At 35.1% G+C, this 15812-nt stretch overlaps 1 protein-coding gene across 7 annotated transcripts in view; it reads right to left on the minus strand.

The window, feature by feature from the left end:
- The window catches only part of LOC125659448 (uncharacterized), a 65892-nt gene that overhangs the window by 12770 nt on the left and 37310 nt on the right, over nucleotides 1-15812 (minus strand). For 2 of the 7 annotated variants that reach the window (XM_056148587.1, XM_056148588.1), the window contains 5 exons: nucleotides 10942-11122; nucleotides 10468-10536; nucleotides 4498-4631; nucleotides 3423-3443; nucleotides 622-763 (listed from right to left, as the gene is read on the minus strand). In XM_056148587.1, coding sequence (XP_056004562.1) covers nucleotides 622-763; nucleotides 3423-3443; nucleotides 4498-4631; nucleotides 10468-10536; nucleotides 10942-11122 — 547 coding nt within the window. The remainder of the gene's footprint in view (nucleotides 1-621; nucleotides 764-3422; nucleotides 3444-4497; nucleotides 4632-10467; nucleotides 10537-10941; nucleotides 11123-15812) is intronic. The other 5 variants (XM_056148589.1, XM_056148591.1, XM_056148590.1 and 2 more) reach the window with 5 other exon arrangements.

The following is a 15812-nucleotide window of genomic DNA, read 5'->3' on the forward strand; positions in this document are numbered from 1 at the left end:
TACATTCCCTTGATGTAAAATGGTTTACAAATTAAATGAATTGATAAAGGAAACTGATTTCTTGATGAAAAGTGCATAAAATCAGTAACAATATGATTATTTCAGTAATTTCTATCAATTTGGATCAGGATCAATACTTTTTTCTCTGGTTTGGTTCATATCTTAAAAAAATAGCTATATTTCTGAAATTTTGTCATTTTATTTTCTTTTTAAAATATATTTGTTCAATATATCTTTTTTCCAAATGACATGTTTCTTAAAGATTTTAGCCATAATCAATAAAATATTAACAAAAACTTGAATTTACAGAGTTATATACCTTTTGCTGTTCTAATATCTACAGAAAACTTTACACATCAAGATATGTTTCTGTAGCATGGAGAGATTGCAGCTTTTATATGGTGATTAATAATGGCCATCTGAAGATATTTAGACCATGCAAAGCAATTTTTTTTCCAGTGAGGTCTAACATGTCTACCTCAGACCCAAATTAACAGGAAAAATTTACTGGACCAACAGTCTTTTGTGCTCTTCATGATAATATGTATGATAACAAGAAAATTGTCTGTTTCATTGTTTACAAGCATCATTATTAAAATACAAGACAGCTTGTGATCTAACCTATAGTGCTGAGGAACTTCTTTCTCTTGCCAAGCTTGTCGAGACTCTCAGGCATGCTGTGGGACCGCACTAGCGGGGTCTTTCTCCTCTGCTTCCGTGGGGTTCGCTCCAGACGTGTCTTGATTGGGTGAGGTGTAGACATCTGAAACAGGTCCCATTTTGTTAAAACACCATTATCCCAATATCAACAACTACAGAATCACTGCCATAAAAATTCCACAAATGTGTTTCCAATATAAAATCTGAAGAAATCTATTTTTCTAGTGGTAAACGCTCTGAATAAAAGCTAAATCGTACAAACAGTCTCCTTAATCTGTAAAGAATGTCCAGGTTATTACAAGAATTGAGTAATTTTACATAAGAATACTCAAATAGGGGTTTCATGGATTTTCTCATTCATAAAACCATTCTAACAGGCTAACAATAGTGGGTGTGAACAATGACCAGTAATTGTATCATTTAATTTCTGGTCAGGTGACTAATTGATTGATGACATAATAGCAGACAGTTCAGCTTATTATTATCTCACAGTTGTGAAAGGTGTGAGTTTTACAGCATTATCAGTGTTCTGCCAAATCTATGTAAACTCTGACCATAGCCCTGACAGATATGGTACACACCACATCATCATCAGCCATACAGTGTTAGAAATTAGGAACACATTGTTTTCCACTTTAATGAAGTTACCTGTTATTCTAATTATAATTTTGTAAAAAGCTAAGTAAAAGCTTTTCTTTGAAAGAAAGCTTTCATGAAACTGTATGTATGATTTTGCCTACATAGATGAAAACTTCCTCAAGCAGACAATAACACAAACATAAATATGATACATGCCTTCTCCAGTCTGTTCTTAACAACCCAATGTTATTTTGTTTACAAACACTTTTAGCTACCTGTATGAAATACATTTCGCACACTTGTCTTGCATATATACCAAATAGGAACTTCCCACTCCAAATATCATACGCATGAGCAATATATCTGTATGTAAATTGTCTCCTACCAGTCTGGATCTGTCGGCCTTATTAGAGGAAATCCTCCGGAGGGGTACCGAGGTACAGTTATCATCCTCTATAACATGTATCACATTAACACCGAGTCTCACACGGATACCATCGGGTAAACCATCACTAAACCTCCCTGAACAACTTCCACGACAGTTATCCGAATTCATCTTCAATATCTCAAACATTATATTATCCTCTGCAGAGACTTTCTCTAAAATTCAGAATATATGAGGAGCTTCCTACACACTAAACATAAGACCATAAGGAGAACCACACATGTGCTGCTTGATAAGAGTGTGAGAGTTCAGAAGCTCTCACCACAAATAGCTATTTATCCCTACAGGAAAGAAACACAAAACATGTCCATTAGGTGAATTGAAAATCCGGTCTTTACCACTGACAAAAAAGAAACAACACTTGAGCATTTAAGACACAACTGACTGCAGTTCTACCTGATTTACACAAAATGCCTTTGGGCCAAAAATTTCCTGTTGAATAACTATTCAAGAAAAGCAGTTCCTTAACCAGTTTTTAAGCCTTTTGACAAGGCAAGCAGGAATTGAGATATTAGTTAATTAGTCATAGCAGGTGAACTGCAGGTGAAAGACAAGGTAAAGGACAACTAGTGAGAGGTGCAATATATTTAATCCACCTGACAGCATTCCTATATCGTCTACAAAAGTTTTATTAAAACACAAAATCAACAACAGAGAAAATGCTAGCCTAGAATACCGAGATTGTCTTGTAAACTGTCACTTCAGAGCACATTCTTCTATTCATATGATTCAAAAGTGGAAGAAACACATTAAACTTTCTAGTCACCACATATTATGTTTCAAAAGCTACATTGCTGCATGTACATAATCACGCAATCATTTCAATCATGGAAAAGTATGATATTCTTAAGGACATTAGCTACCAAAGTCATGTTTGCCGATTAATACCAAATGACTAGAACAGCTTTACATTACATAACAATCCCCACTGACAGATTCAAAGTCATACACCTGCAACCTTTTGCTGTAATTTTGACGTAAAGTTCCCTTTGTTTATATTGAAACAATGGCTGGAACATTATTGTATGGAAGTAAATAATTCACCACAGAGAAATTCTGCATAATTTTCATAGCATTCAATCAAAGGATGCACTTTGAGATTTATTTTTCTTTCATTCTAAACATATTTCAACATTTTAACCGTGGTTCAATATTAACAAGATTTCACTCCCTTGTTAAAAGACAATCATCTTCTAACTGCAAACACATATCAGATTTCTCATTATGAAATTTAGGAAGAGCATGCTTTAATATAGTAAATTTTATGCATATCATGTCCTTATCTAAAAGTTTTGAGTATAATACTAGTACACATGCTGCTAATTCAGTACACAAATATAATACATTTGGAACTACAACTAATTGGATATAGATTTGATGTTACGTATCTATAAATGGATGCATTTAAAATGTTACTACAATGTGCCTACACTTTTTCTCCCATTATAACATATGCTACTGTTGTATGTAAACTAATCACATTCTAAAGAGTTATTTCCCCTTGACTACAATGAATATGGAAGACATTTGTCAGTAAAGCACACATGCCTACATTATGGTGGTTTGTTATGCTGCAAACATTTTTTTAAAAAAAAGAAGAAAGAAATTACACTCAGGACTGTGAAATACAAGAAAACAGAGGCTAAGACACCACTCCATTGGAAGAGGAAGAACTTCAGTCAATAGATATGTAAAACTGTGTTGAGAAGAAATTAATCCAACATTCAATGAATTTTACCTGTTTTACCAAATTTTTTTTCTACAAATGCAAGGTATGAATGCAATTATTTAGTTGTTATCTGTAATAAAGGTCTGATTTGCATGCACACTTATGTGTAAAATGATAAAATAACTAGTTCCTAGTTGACTGTGCTGAAATTAATTATGCAATTACTAATAAGTTTGTTTTTTTATGATGAACACACCAGCATGACAATGACAGTGTTAAATTTCTGGGACTTGAGTTTAATTAGGTAAGTAATGCATATTAATTAATACATATACCAATTATAGCATGTTATTTATGATAAGCTCATGTGATCTACACAAAATTTCCCTGAGAAACAAAATTCTGTTTAAAAATATCAAAACTTAATAAGGAAGTGTTTATAATTGTACTTTGTTATGCCATCAATTGTGCAAATTCTTATCACAGCGGATGCAATAAATAAAAGTATTTTCATTTCCAATGTTTTTTACAAAATGTTATGATACCCATTTCCTAATGAACAAGATGCAGATGTAAACAATGGGTGTATTCATGAACCTTGATAAATGTAGTACATCTATTTTAACAGAATTAGAATGTAAATATGAAAAATACATTTCACTTTTGAAAATACATGAATGCATGTACTATGCTTCATGCCAGCATAGTTTTCATGAAGCACTAATGTGCTTCGATCATTATAAAGTATGCTGGCATTAAGCTTCCCAGTCCATGCTTTCATGTATTTTTAAAATTTATGACTTTACATTATCATTTATATAAAGTATTTGGCTGATAATCTTTAAATCTTTAAAAATTAAATTTTGTTTTACTTTTCAATGCAGTTACGATTACGATTTATTAGTTGAGAACCATTTGTAGACAAATCTAGTTTCAGTATGCAAAAATAAGTCTGCTACTAAAGACTCTTAATTTATCCCTGAATGTAAAATGGCCAAAAGTCCAATTTATGTTCCCTGTAGCCAGATGATACAAGAAACAGGCATGATATATAAGACATATTACATAATCTATATTCTACACAAAACAGGTTCGACTGCCCCTGAAATAATTATTTTTCAAAACAGTTGAAGTATGTACTCACTCGTCTCATGCTCGGTTTTTGGTCATAACTGTAAATCTGTCCCAATTTCTCCAGATTTTGTAGAGAACTGTAGGGTAGCAAGCATAAGTGACTTCCATATGGTTTCATATCGTCCTCTCCAATGGAACTACCACCTAAAATAATCAAATAAACTATTACTCCACTGGGTATCTTTTATAGCATTTGGGTAAAATTGTTCCGTGTTTTCACAGACTCGGTCATATAAAAATTTATTACCTCATTTACATTAGAAAATTTCTGTCATTGTGAAGAGAACTAATACAAATAACAGTACCACAGGAAACAATATGGAATAAATCAGCTAATACATCCTGATAGCAGTTTTATGTCTCATTATCAGATGGACATTCCTCTCTGATAAATATGGCCTGCAGTGTACACCATGCACAGATTATTCTCAGACATATTCTATCAATTTATCAGACATTTCTTTTGGATTAATATATAACCTTCAGTGTACACACCCCACACAAATGTAACAGGAATATACAAAAATGTATTTTATAAATATACTGCAGTATACAAATCAACTGAAATCAATAAATACATGTAACACCCCCCCCCCCCCCCCCCAACACCCCCATGAACGTTACATAACACATTCATTCAGGACATCCTTTCCATACGTAGTCATCACTTCGGAATTTTCCAAAGCCCCGACCTTTTACAATTCAAACTTTGACAATCAATCACAACCCCTATCTTTATGCAGCGTAGCGTTGCTGCAGTGTCAAAAAAAAAAAAGAATTCTGTAATTATTGTATAGCAATACGTGTCCCTAACTAGCTCCAAGTTAAGTCATTTTCTAATATTCTGCATGAGTAATCTTACATCAACAGTTCATGTACTATGATCAAAAGAAAACGACTGGAAAATAAAATTTATCCCTTAATTTTTTTTTCAGTATAAGGTTACATGAATCTCACACATAAAAATGGATTTTAAACAAGAGGCCCATGGGCCACATCGCTCACCTGAGTCACCTTGGTCCATATCAGAAGATTTTCCATATCTATTTGCATGTAAAACTGTAGTCCCTATTATGGCCCCAAACCTACCCCCGGAGGCCATGGTTTTTGCAAACTTGAATCTACACTATGTCAGAAAGCTTTCATGTAAATGTGAACTTCTTTGGCCCAATGGTTCTTGAGAAGAAGATTTTTAAAGATTTTCCCTATATATTTGTATGTAAAACTTTGATCCCCTATTGTGGCCCCATCCTACCCCAGGGGGCCATGATTTTAACAAACCTGAATCTGCACTATATCAGAAAGCTTTCATATAAATCTCAGCTTTTCTCGCTTAGTGGTTCTGGGAAGAAGATTTTTAAAAGATTTTTCCTATATATTTGTATGTAAAACTTTGATCCCCTATTGTGGCCCCATCCAACCCCCGGGGGCCATGATTTGAACAAACTTGAATCTGCATTATGTCAGGAAGCTTTCATGTAAATCTCAGCTTTTCTGGCTTAGTGGTTCTTGAGAAGAAGATTTTTAAAGTTTTTCCCTATATATTTGTGTGCAAAACTTTGATCCCCCCTTGGGGCCCCATCCTATCCCCGGGGGCCATGATTTGAACAAACTTGAATCTGTACTATGTCAGGAAGTTTTCATGTAAAAATCAGCTTTTCTGACTCAGTGGTTTTTGAGAAGAAGATTTTTCCTATATATTTGTATGTAAAACTTTGATCCCCTATTGTGGCCCCATCCAACCCCCGGGGCCCATGATTTGAACAAACTTGAATCTGCATTATGTCAGGAAGCTTTCATGTAAATCTCAGCTTTTCTGGCTTAGTGGTTCTTGAGAAGAAGATTTTTAAAGTTTTTCCCTATATATTTGTGTGTAAAACTTTGATCCACCCCTTGGGGCCCCATCCTACCACCGGGGGCCATGATTTGAACAAACTTGAATCTGCAATATGTCAGGAAGCTTTCAGGTAAATTTCAGCTCTTCTGGCCCAGTGGTTCTTGAGAAGAAGATTTTTAAATGACCCCACCCTATTTTTGCATTTTTGTGATTATCTCCCCTTTGAAAGGGACATGGCCCTTCATTTGAACAAACTTGAAAGCCCTTCACCCAAGGATGCTTTTGGCCAAGTTAGGTTGAAATTGGCCCAGTGGTTCTGGAGAAGAAGTCGAAAATGTGAAAAGTTTACGGACAGACAGACAGACGGACGCCGGACAAAATGTGATCAGAATAGCTCACTTGAACCTTCGGTTCAGGTGAGCTAAAAAATGACATATCAAATTTTAGTTTCCAAAGTTATACATTGTGGAGAAAAATCTAGAACACTCAATTCAGCACAAAGTTCCATAAATCTAGTAAAATTATTGTCAACTGTCACAGTGATAAACTTATTCTTGATCGGTAAAATAGCAAATTCCAGCTTCCTCAATCAAAGAAGTATGAAAAACAAGAGGCCTACAGGCCTTATCAGTCACCTGAGTATTAGTTAAAAGTATCACTAGTCCAAAGGGCTATGAAATCTAGAAAATTTTTCCAAATCTGAATTCTAATATTCAGCAACAGTATAAAACAAGATGTGTTCTTAAAACTTAAATGCCCTCGAAAGTGCATATACTGTTGAAAGGCTTTACATAATATATGTAACATTACATGGTATAACTAAGTAAGACCCATCCTAAAGTCAAAACCCCGGGGTTGCAAAATTCACAATTTCAGTACATCCTTTTCCTAAATATGCATTTAATTTTGATACCATATTAGCAAATTTAAAGAAGTCCTTCCAATGATAAAGACAATCACTATAATAATTTTGGCTCCACCCTGGAACCAAACCCTTTCCCCTAGGATCATGAAATTACAATTTTGGTAAAGGACTACCTACTCCTTCTAAATATCTATTTAGTTTCAATTTAGTATCAATAGCATCAAAGAAGATATCATTCACATGTTTTACACATATACACTATATATACAAAGTTTGGCCTTGCCCTGGAGTCAGAACCTCTACCCAATGGATCATGAAATTTACAATTTTGGTAGAGGCTTCCTGCTCTACATCACTATGCATTTAGTTTTTCTAAAAGATACACAGTGGTAGATAAGAGGATTTTTGAAAATTGAGTAGTAAATGTTTGTCAGTTTTTGCTCTGCCCCTAAGGGTGGAGGAGTCCTGAAATTGACATTTTATGTCCCCCTTGTCCCAAAGATGCTTCATACCCCACTTGAAAAGAATTGGAATGGTAGTTATCAAGAAGAAGTTAAAAATGTTCAATTGTTAATGCACGACAGACAATGACCGATTGTAAAAGGTCACCTGTATTAACTCAGGTGACCTGCAAAGTCCTGAAAACTGTTATGACAGATGGATGGAGAAGATAGTAGTACATGTAATCCCCTTAAGACAGTAGGGGACTTAAATGCTGCATTAGAAATGTGGCTTAAACATTGTATACAGGGGCAAAAGCAAGAACATCCAAACTCGCATTTAAGAATACTGCCTGATGTATTCCTAACACAATTAAACCCTGTGCTAATCATACCCTCTTGAACTTCATTATTAGTACTTTGGCTGAAGTGGATAATCAAACTGTTTCGTTAAAACATTAAGAAATTTCCGGATGATATGCAGATGGCTGTATGTGAGTATACAAACATATATAAAAAGGACTGAAATATTTATAAGAAAACTAGAGATTGTTTTTATGAAAAACAACTGTCTCCCCAGCTCCCCAAAGTGGAAGTGTTCCAAATGAAACCTCCCCTTAATGTACTGCATGGTATGGAGGAGAAAGCATGAGCAGGAACATAGAAATTATGAACTCCAATAAGCAATATTGGAGAAGTGTTCAAAAACTATTTTACACCCTCCACCCCTCAGAACCTCTATAACTTTAAGGATAACAATTGGATCCTCCCGTTCCAACAAAATGCACCTCTACAAATGGCAATGAAGCATTGTTTCAAATCTATCAGATAAGACATATAGGAGAGTTGTTCACAAGCTATTTTACATCCTCCACCCTTCTTAGATCCACTATCACTTTTAGGAAAATAATTAGATCCTCCAGTCCCAACAACATGCACATCTACAAATGGCAATGAAGCATTGTACAAAGTTTCAAATCTATCAGATAAGCCATATAGGAGAAGTGTTCACAAGCTATTTTAAATCCCCCATCCCCCTCAGATCCACTATAACTTTTAGGAACATATTAAATTGAATCATCCTGTCCCACCAATATGCACATCTACAAATGGTAATGAAGCATTGTACAAAGTTTCATGTCTATCCGATAAGCCATATAGGAGGAGAAGTGTTAACACAATTTTATGACAGACAGAAGAATGGACAGACAGACAGACAAACAGAAAGTACAAAAACAATGTCTCCCCTTGGAAGAGGGGAGACATAAATACCAGTTTTTAAAGATAATTATATCCCTACATTTAGAATGAAAATGATACTTATAAACATTCTATAAAACACCAGTACAATACCAGAATATGATGCTGGGCGGTCCATTACAGTAACTGGAATTCCTAAACATTCCATCTCAAGTCCACTCAATCCCCCAAAAAATCTACACTTTAAACCAGTGACATATATCTGTAATTATAATGATGACACTATCCCAACGATCTGCCGGAAGGCATGCACTCAGAAATTTTCACAATGGCCTACAAACAACTTTTCCTGCATTATTACATGTGTGATAACGGATTTTGAAGTAAACAATAAACGACTGATCCAATAGGAGCTCCAACAAGCACTGATCCCTTCTTCTCTCGTCAACACCTTGGCATTCCTGTCTAATTGTTGTACATTTAGATAAAGCTAATGTTTTTATTCCTTTATCTGAATCTGTAATCAAGCATTCCCCCAAATTTTTTTTACCCAAAAGCATAATAGTTGGAGGTATATTCTTCTTAATAGATCAAGATGTTGCTTAACTGGAGTCATGAAGTTAAATGGGTGATAAGATTAAGGTTCATATTATCTTTTACATGGGGTATTCATTGTTTGGCAGGTATGAAAGCGTCTTTAGATGCGAGGATAAATTATACATTACTGGGGGTTATATTAAACGTAAGAAAAACCAAGCCATTGTGCTGTCTCTAGAATAAATAAACCATATAATCCTGTTACCAAGTTTTACCAGGTAAAAAATCATTAAACAAGTCTACCCCCTCTCTCACCATGATCAAATAAAATATCTAACTACACAGTATATAAACACTCAACAAAATATGTCGTGAAGTATTCCTAGATGAAGCATTTCAAATTGTTCAAGATAGTACCTAAAAGATATGACACCGGTAATAAATCAATTGTTACAATAAATATATATAACTTCTGTTTAAAAGGTTGTTCAAGAAAAAACCAGACATAGCGGTTCATCAAATGAATTAGAATTCATGTTAAGTATTAACATTCATTTTCAATTTGTAATAAATGCTGTTTAACCCATCATAAAGGGCAGATAATTCTTGTCACTAAACTAAAACTTGTATAACCAATACATTTGTGACAAGAAAAATTAACCATCTGAAATTTGGTGGGCAATGATATATATGTCCATTTATATTACAGGCAATATCTGGTTTCCCATGGACAACCCATGAAACTATGAATACATTGGACGAAACATTTCTCTGATTAAGATGATATGCATCACTAAGCATTAAAATTCCAGTTGTAGGTTGGAAGCTGGTATGAAGCACAAATCATGCACTGAACATGCCTGTATACAGGAAAATAAATTTATTGGAAAAAAAAATCATAAAATTTAGATAAGAGAATACTAAAAAACAGGGTAAAAAAACTGCCCAAAAAATTGTGCATGCCAACAAAAAACCATCAAAGCTATAACACCAACAGAGGTAATAAGACAGAGCAGTCCTGACTTCAGGGGGATTCAGCCAATAAAAAAATTAAATATTAGCAAAACAAGGGTAATTTTCTTTCTATACATTTCCACTTACTACCTGTCAGAAAATCATAGTCGTCTATAACTTCCTCGTACATTTCATCAAACAACTGGATATTGTCCTCTGAAACATTTGCATGACATTGTTATACAGCCTTAGTCACACAGAAACACTAGCACTTATTTAGATAAACAGTCATAATCCGAGACAAAATGTTACCACTACTTATAAAAATGAACACCTCATATGCGAGGGCTTATTGTATGTTTATGTTACTTTCATTTTAATTTCTGCTTTAATACAAAACAAAACATTTTTCTATTCTTTTTATCCTTTTATGCATGTACATGTAGTTGGTGCAGTATTCTTTCTATGCGCTGTTTTGTGATGCATCTTTAAAAATACTGCACATATGCTTGCTATCAGGGTATAAATTCCTGAGCCTGCAAATTTCGCAAGAGCTTGTTAAACCATGATGTAATTGTGACCTGATAAAACATCATTCATTATGTCCAATTAATATCATACCTAGGTCTGACTTAGGTCTCTGTTTACTTCTTCGAGATGATTCCCTTCGTTTGACTGGAGTAATCTCCCTTGATTCTTCGAGATCTGCCCATCGGACACTGATTTCTGACTTGGGTCGTTCAGGTCGGGGAGACGGGGATTTACGCCTTCGCACCACATTCGCAGTAGAATCCTGTGCTGTCTGAAACACACAAAGAAAGCATTGCATGTAGCCATAAATTCCAATTTCAAATTCAAAAATAGCAAAACTGCCAAAGCAACAGATATTAACAGGATGTGATGGCGCAAAATGATTTACTCTTAATGCCATTCCATTAGAACTGATCTTTTCTACTGATTTTTGCTATCTTCAAAATGCTCCACCCTTAAATTTCAAACAAATCTGATCATTTGCAAGCTTAAAATGATTCCAAGAGCCTCTAATGTTATACATAAATGAATTCAATCTATTTGAGATTGCTAGTCATTCTGTATATGATTTTTTTTTATTAGTTTATATGGTTTACGTTGCTGATTAGAGTTGCTGGGTAGATAGTTAATGTAAGAATACTGTATACATATACACATGTAAACAGTGTGTGATGGGTTCTATATCTACTAGGGAACCAAGAACATAAGAAATAACAAGCAACAACCTCAACTTCACAATTCTAAAACCTACCCGATGTGTATATAATTTAATTTTCTCACCCTCTCAACCATCGAGAAATTTTCTTTTATTTGATGTGCCCTAGCAATTATATGTGTACATTCAATAAATCTTAATGTAATCAATCTCACAAATATACATTTTACAGTATATCTACATAAGACACTAACCTCTGGTGACTCAGAGCTAACACCCTCTACCTCAACATCACCAAGATCATAATTCTCCAAAGAATCTGATTGGTCATTTCTGTCACCTAACAGGAGAGCTTCATCTTCATTGGATTGGACAGTTTCAAGTCTGTCACTTGGTTGGCCAGTTTCACAATTGATTCTATCTCCTGATTGGACAATTTCATTACTTTCAATATGTGTACTTTCAACATGGACATTATTTAATGGGACTATTGGAGATTCTGACCCCTCCTTATTTTTGTCACCTTGTCCCTCACTGATATGATCAATCTCAGATTGCATTGGAACTATGGGAGATTCTGACCCCTCCTTATTTTTGTCATCTTGTCCCTCACTGACATGATCATTCTGAGATTCCACTGGGACTAATGGAGATTCTGACCCCTCCTTATTCTTGTCATCTTGTCTCTCACTGATATCATCATTGTGAGATTCGATTGGAACTATGGGAGATTCTGACCCCTTCTTCTTTTCGTCATCTTGTCCCTCACCGATATGATCATTCTGAGACTCCATCCCACCGAATAATGCTACATCCAACTCATCACTTTGGAGAGAGCTATCTTTTCTGGTAACCTCCAAATTTCTACCTAAATCTTCCTCATATTTGTTTGCTTTTGAATTCTTTCTCTTTGATGTTTCACTGCAGCCAAATGGCAGTAACTGCTTTCCATCAGGTTCAGTGTGCTGCTCTTCCATTGCTTTCCAGGACATCAGTTTACTCTGCACGAGACTCATGTTACCGATTCTGCTGAGTTCTCTGTAGAGACTTTTTGGCCTCTCTTGATCCATGTTAGACTCCTCCATACTTCCTGTGAAACTTGTGGTCAGACTGACCGGTACACTACTTGCTTGTCTTGGTTCCATGCCGAGTTTGGTAACACAGTTTTCTAATATTTCATTTGTACTATTGTCAGAGTCAGTTTCGTTACATGAATCTGGCTTGGAAATTGTGTGTAAATTTTGTTTAGCTTCCTGACTCCCTAAACTTTCTGTTTCTATATCATTATTACTTTCACTGAAATCATTATTGGAGGAACTTACTGAGGCTGTTGGCTTTGTTTGTTCGAGCAATGAAGTATCAGATCCAGTAAAAGTAAAGAATACTTCACTTTCATTAACTGATACATTAAACTGGTTCTCTTCTTCAACATGATCTTGTAATTCTTCCTGTAGAGCTGACTCAGGAGATACTTGCGGTTTTACGAGTGAAATTTCTTTGTTATTTTCAAATAAGGAAGTGTCCTCTCCAGTGAAATGAAAGTGATCGACCTCTTGTCCATCGGTGAAACCATACCATTCAGGCCCGCTTGTGGCTCCCGTCTCTCGCTCCTCACAGATTGTTTCTCCGAGGCTTCCTGGGGAGCCACCAAAGCGGGACTCGGAGGTTCCTCTCTGTGCAGACTTGGTTAAAGTGGAATCTCTTTGAGAGGACCTGCACAGTGGAGTGCTGGGGAGACTTTTGGATCCATAAAGATTGGTCTTGCTGGTATTACATCCATTCTCCGTGTACCTGAATGTGTTCTCCCTCAAACTTTCTGATCTCTTGACCATCCATGCTAGTTCACATTCACAAGACTTGTGGATTTTGAGTGTTCTAAACTGATTGGAATCTACAGAGGAACAATTGCAGCTATACCGCTGCTTCTGTCCACGTGATCTCTTAAAACAAGAGAGAAACATGGGTCCTTTCTATTACCAGTGTAAAAAAACACAATTACTGTTTAACAATTACGTCAATATTATTAGCAGAACCCCTTGCCACATTCTAAACATATTTTAACAATCAAACACTTCGAAGGAACCATCAAAGTCTATTTTCTTCTCTTGAATCTATTAACACTGTCTAAGAAGAGATGCAGTAAGCCTATTTGTTTTTTCATACGTTTCTTCGCTCCTGCTGCAGACTTTCAGACAAAGCAATGCAAAGGTTGTAATTCTAATGAATTCAATCCATTACTTCCACAATCCAAGATTAACTGTCCTCTAGATGCATATCACAAGGAAGAATGAAATCTTTTCCTGTACATGCAATTTTTAAATTTCCTTAATGTCTCCAAAATAAATAAAAAGTTTACTTTTAGTATTTTGTCTAGATAGTAAATACAAAAATAAACTCCCTCAATCTCCAGGTTTATCCGTATGAATGTAATATCTACAGTTCAAGTCCCGGAGGTCTGTGTAATATTTCCTGAGTGTGGTCAACGCACATTACGTCACAAAATGTTAGCAATTGTTAGATCATTCACACAAGATTGATCAATCCCGCATCTTTGTATTCTCGGTCATCCGGACTATGTACCGGTTATCCTCATATCTTCAAGTTGAGATTTTTGCAGTCAATAATTTATACATTGAAAAACAGTAAAAAAAAAAAAAGTAATAGTTTACTTTTACAAAACACGCAGCAATTCTCCAAAAGAATATCTGCATGTCTCATGTGAAATTCCACGTGACAATCAGCTGGTGAGGGAGGGGCCAGTGTTTACTTCAATGTTTAGCTCCCAGGGATCATGAAACAGTTGACTTGTGACTTCAAACACATTAAGACACTATAACCAACAAAATTAATGGTCCTTTCTCACAAAATACACATCCCTATTGGCAAAAGACACACACACTACCATATCCTAACATGGACCAACTTCAGCTTGATCGAGTTCTACAACACTAATTTGCAATCTTCCAGAAATTCCTTTTTCTCTCATATATATTTAACAAAAGTTTACATCACCATGGTAACTCATTATGATCATTATGCAACTTAATTTTTTGAAACACAAGTTTTCTATCAATTCTCTTGTTGTGTATATGAAATGCACATGTTTTCACTGCATTCCAAGATGAAATACATTACAGCTCATTAAGATAAACTCTCTTAACAAGAAATTAATCTTTGTACTTAATTACTGCTATTCAAAACAGTACTTCAAATTGTTATTACAGACAGATAAAACTTAGCAGGTCTTTATTTTTGCACATTCTTTTAACCCTTGATATTAATAAGGAATGTCTTTGAACCTTCCTTGTGAGGAGAGTACTGACACACAGGTCGACATGCTGATAGGAGCAACTTTTACTACTACCCCCCCCCCCACCCCCCCCCCCCCCCCCCCAATAAACCAAAATACCTATACCCTCATTCCCTCATTTTGAGATTTCTTGGTCCTTCTAAATCAAACAATGGATACCAACTGGGGCATATGGATTGGGAATATTCATATTTTTTCAAAAATAAAAAATTCTGTTCTTATTTTTGTACACCATTTTGTTAAAATGAAGAAAAACTGATCGTGTTCAAGGTAAATTCTAGTGTTCTATAAGGCTTAAGAGTATACATCTATATAAAGAATCATAGATGAATTTCAAATTCAATTGCTTATTTATTACTTTACTTGTACAGAGCTCTTCAATAAACCAAGAATCACACCTGGTAAATATGCAAGTACAGTACCATTCAGCTTATTATAGAAATAGACAGCTGCTCCTCAACTTGTCTAGTTGCACAGCAGACACCATATAAAAGCGAGACAACCACACATAAAGTCTTATATTAGTGAATGATTATAGAAACATTACATAGAAGATGAGTCTACACTTTTTCATGAGTCAGGGTAATGCTATACACTCCTAGCAGTTTACCTTTGCCAAAGGGATTTTGTTTTCAGTCTTATTATATGCAATTATGTGCATGTGTGTGAGTAAATTGACAAGTTTTCATTAAAATTAGGTTTGATGATTGACATGAAGTGATTAAATCTGTTTTTAGAAAATGCTCTGAGTATACTTTAGGAGTCCTGTGGTCTCTGAATGTTTGTTTATAGACTATAGACTTAATGTTGTTAATTAGTATCTCAGCATCACATTTCAAATCACTCACCCAAACCCTTGTCTCATCAAAGCTGATAGCCAAATGACAGCAGGTGATCTGGTACTGACTCTCACTTCTTGACATCACTACAGCTTTGACCTACTTTACTTGAATGGTAGAAACACTTAATACAGCACACAAACATCTAGTAACTCAC

The sequence above is a fragment of the Ostrea edulis genome, chromosome 9 (assembly GCF_947568905.1).
Source record: "Ostrea edulis chromosome 9, xbOstEdul1.1, whole genome shotgun sequence".
NCBI classification, from domain to species: Eukaryota; Metazoa; Mollusca; class Bivalvia; order Ostreida; family Ostreidae; genus Ostrea; species Ostrea edulis.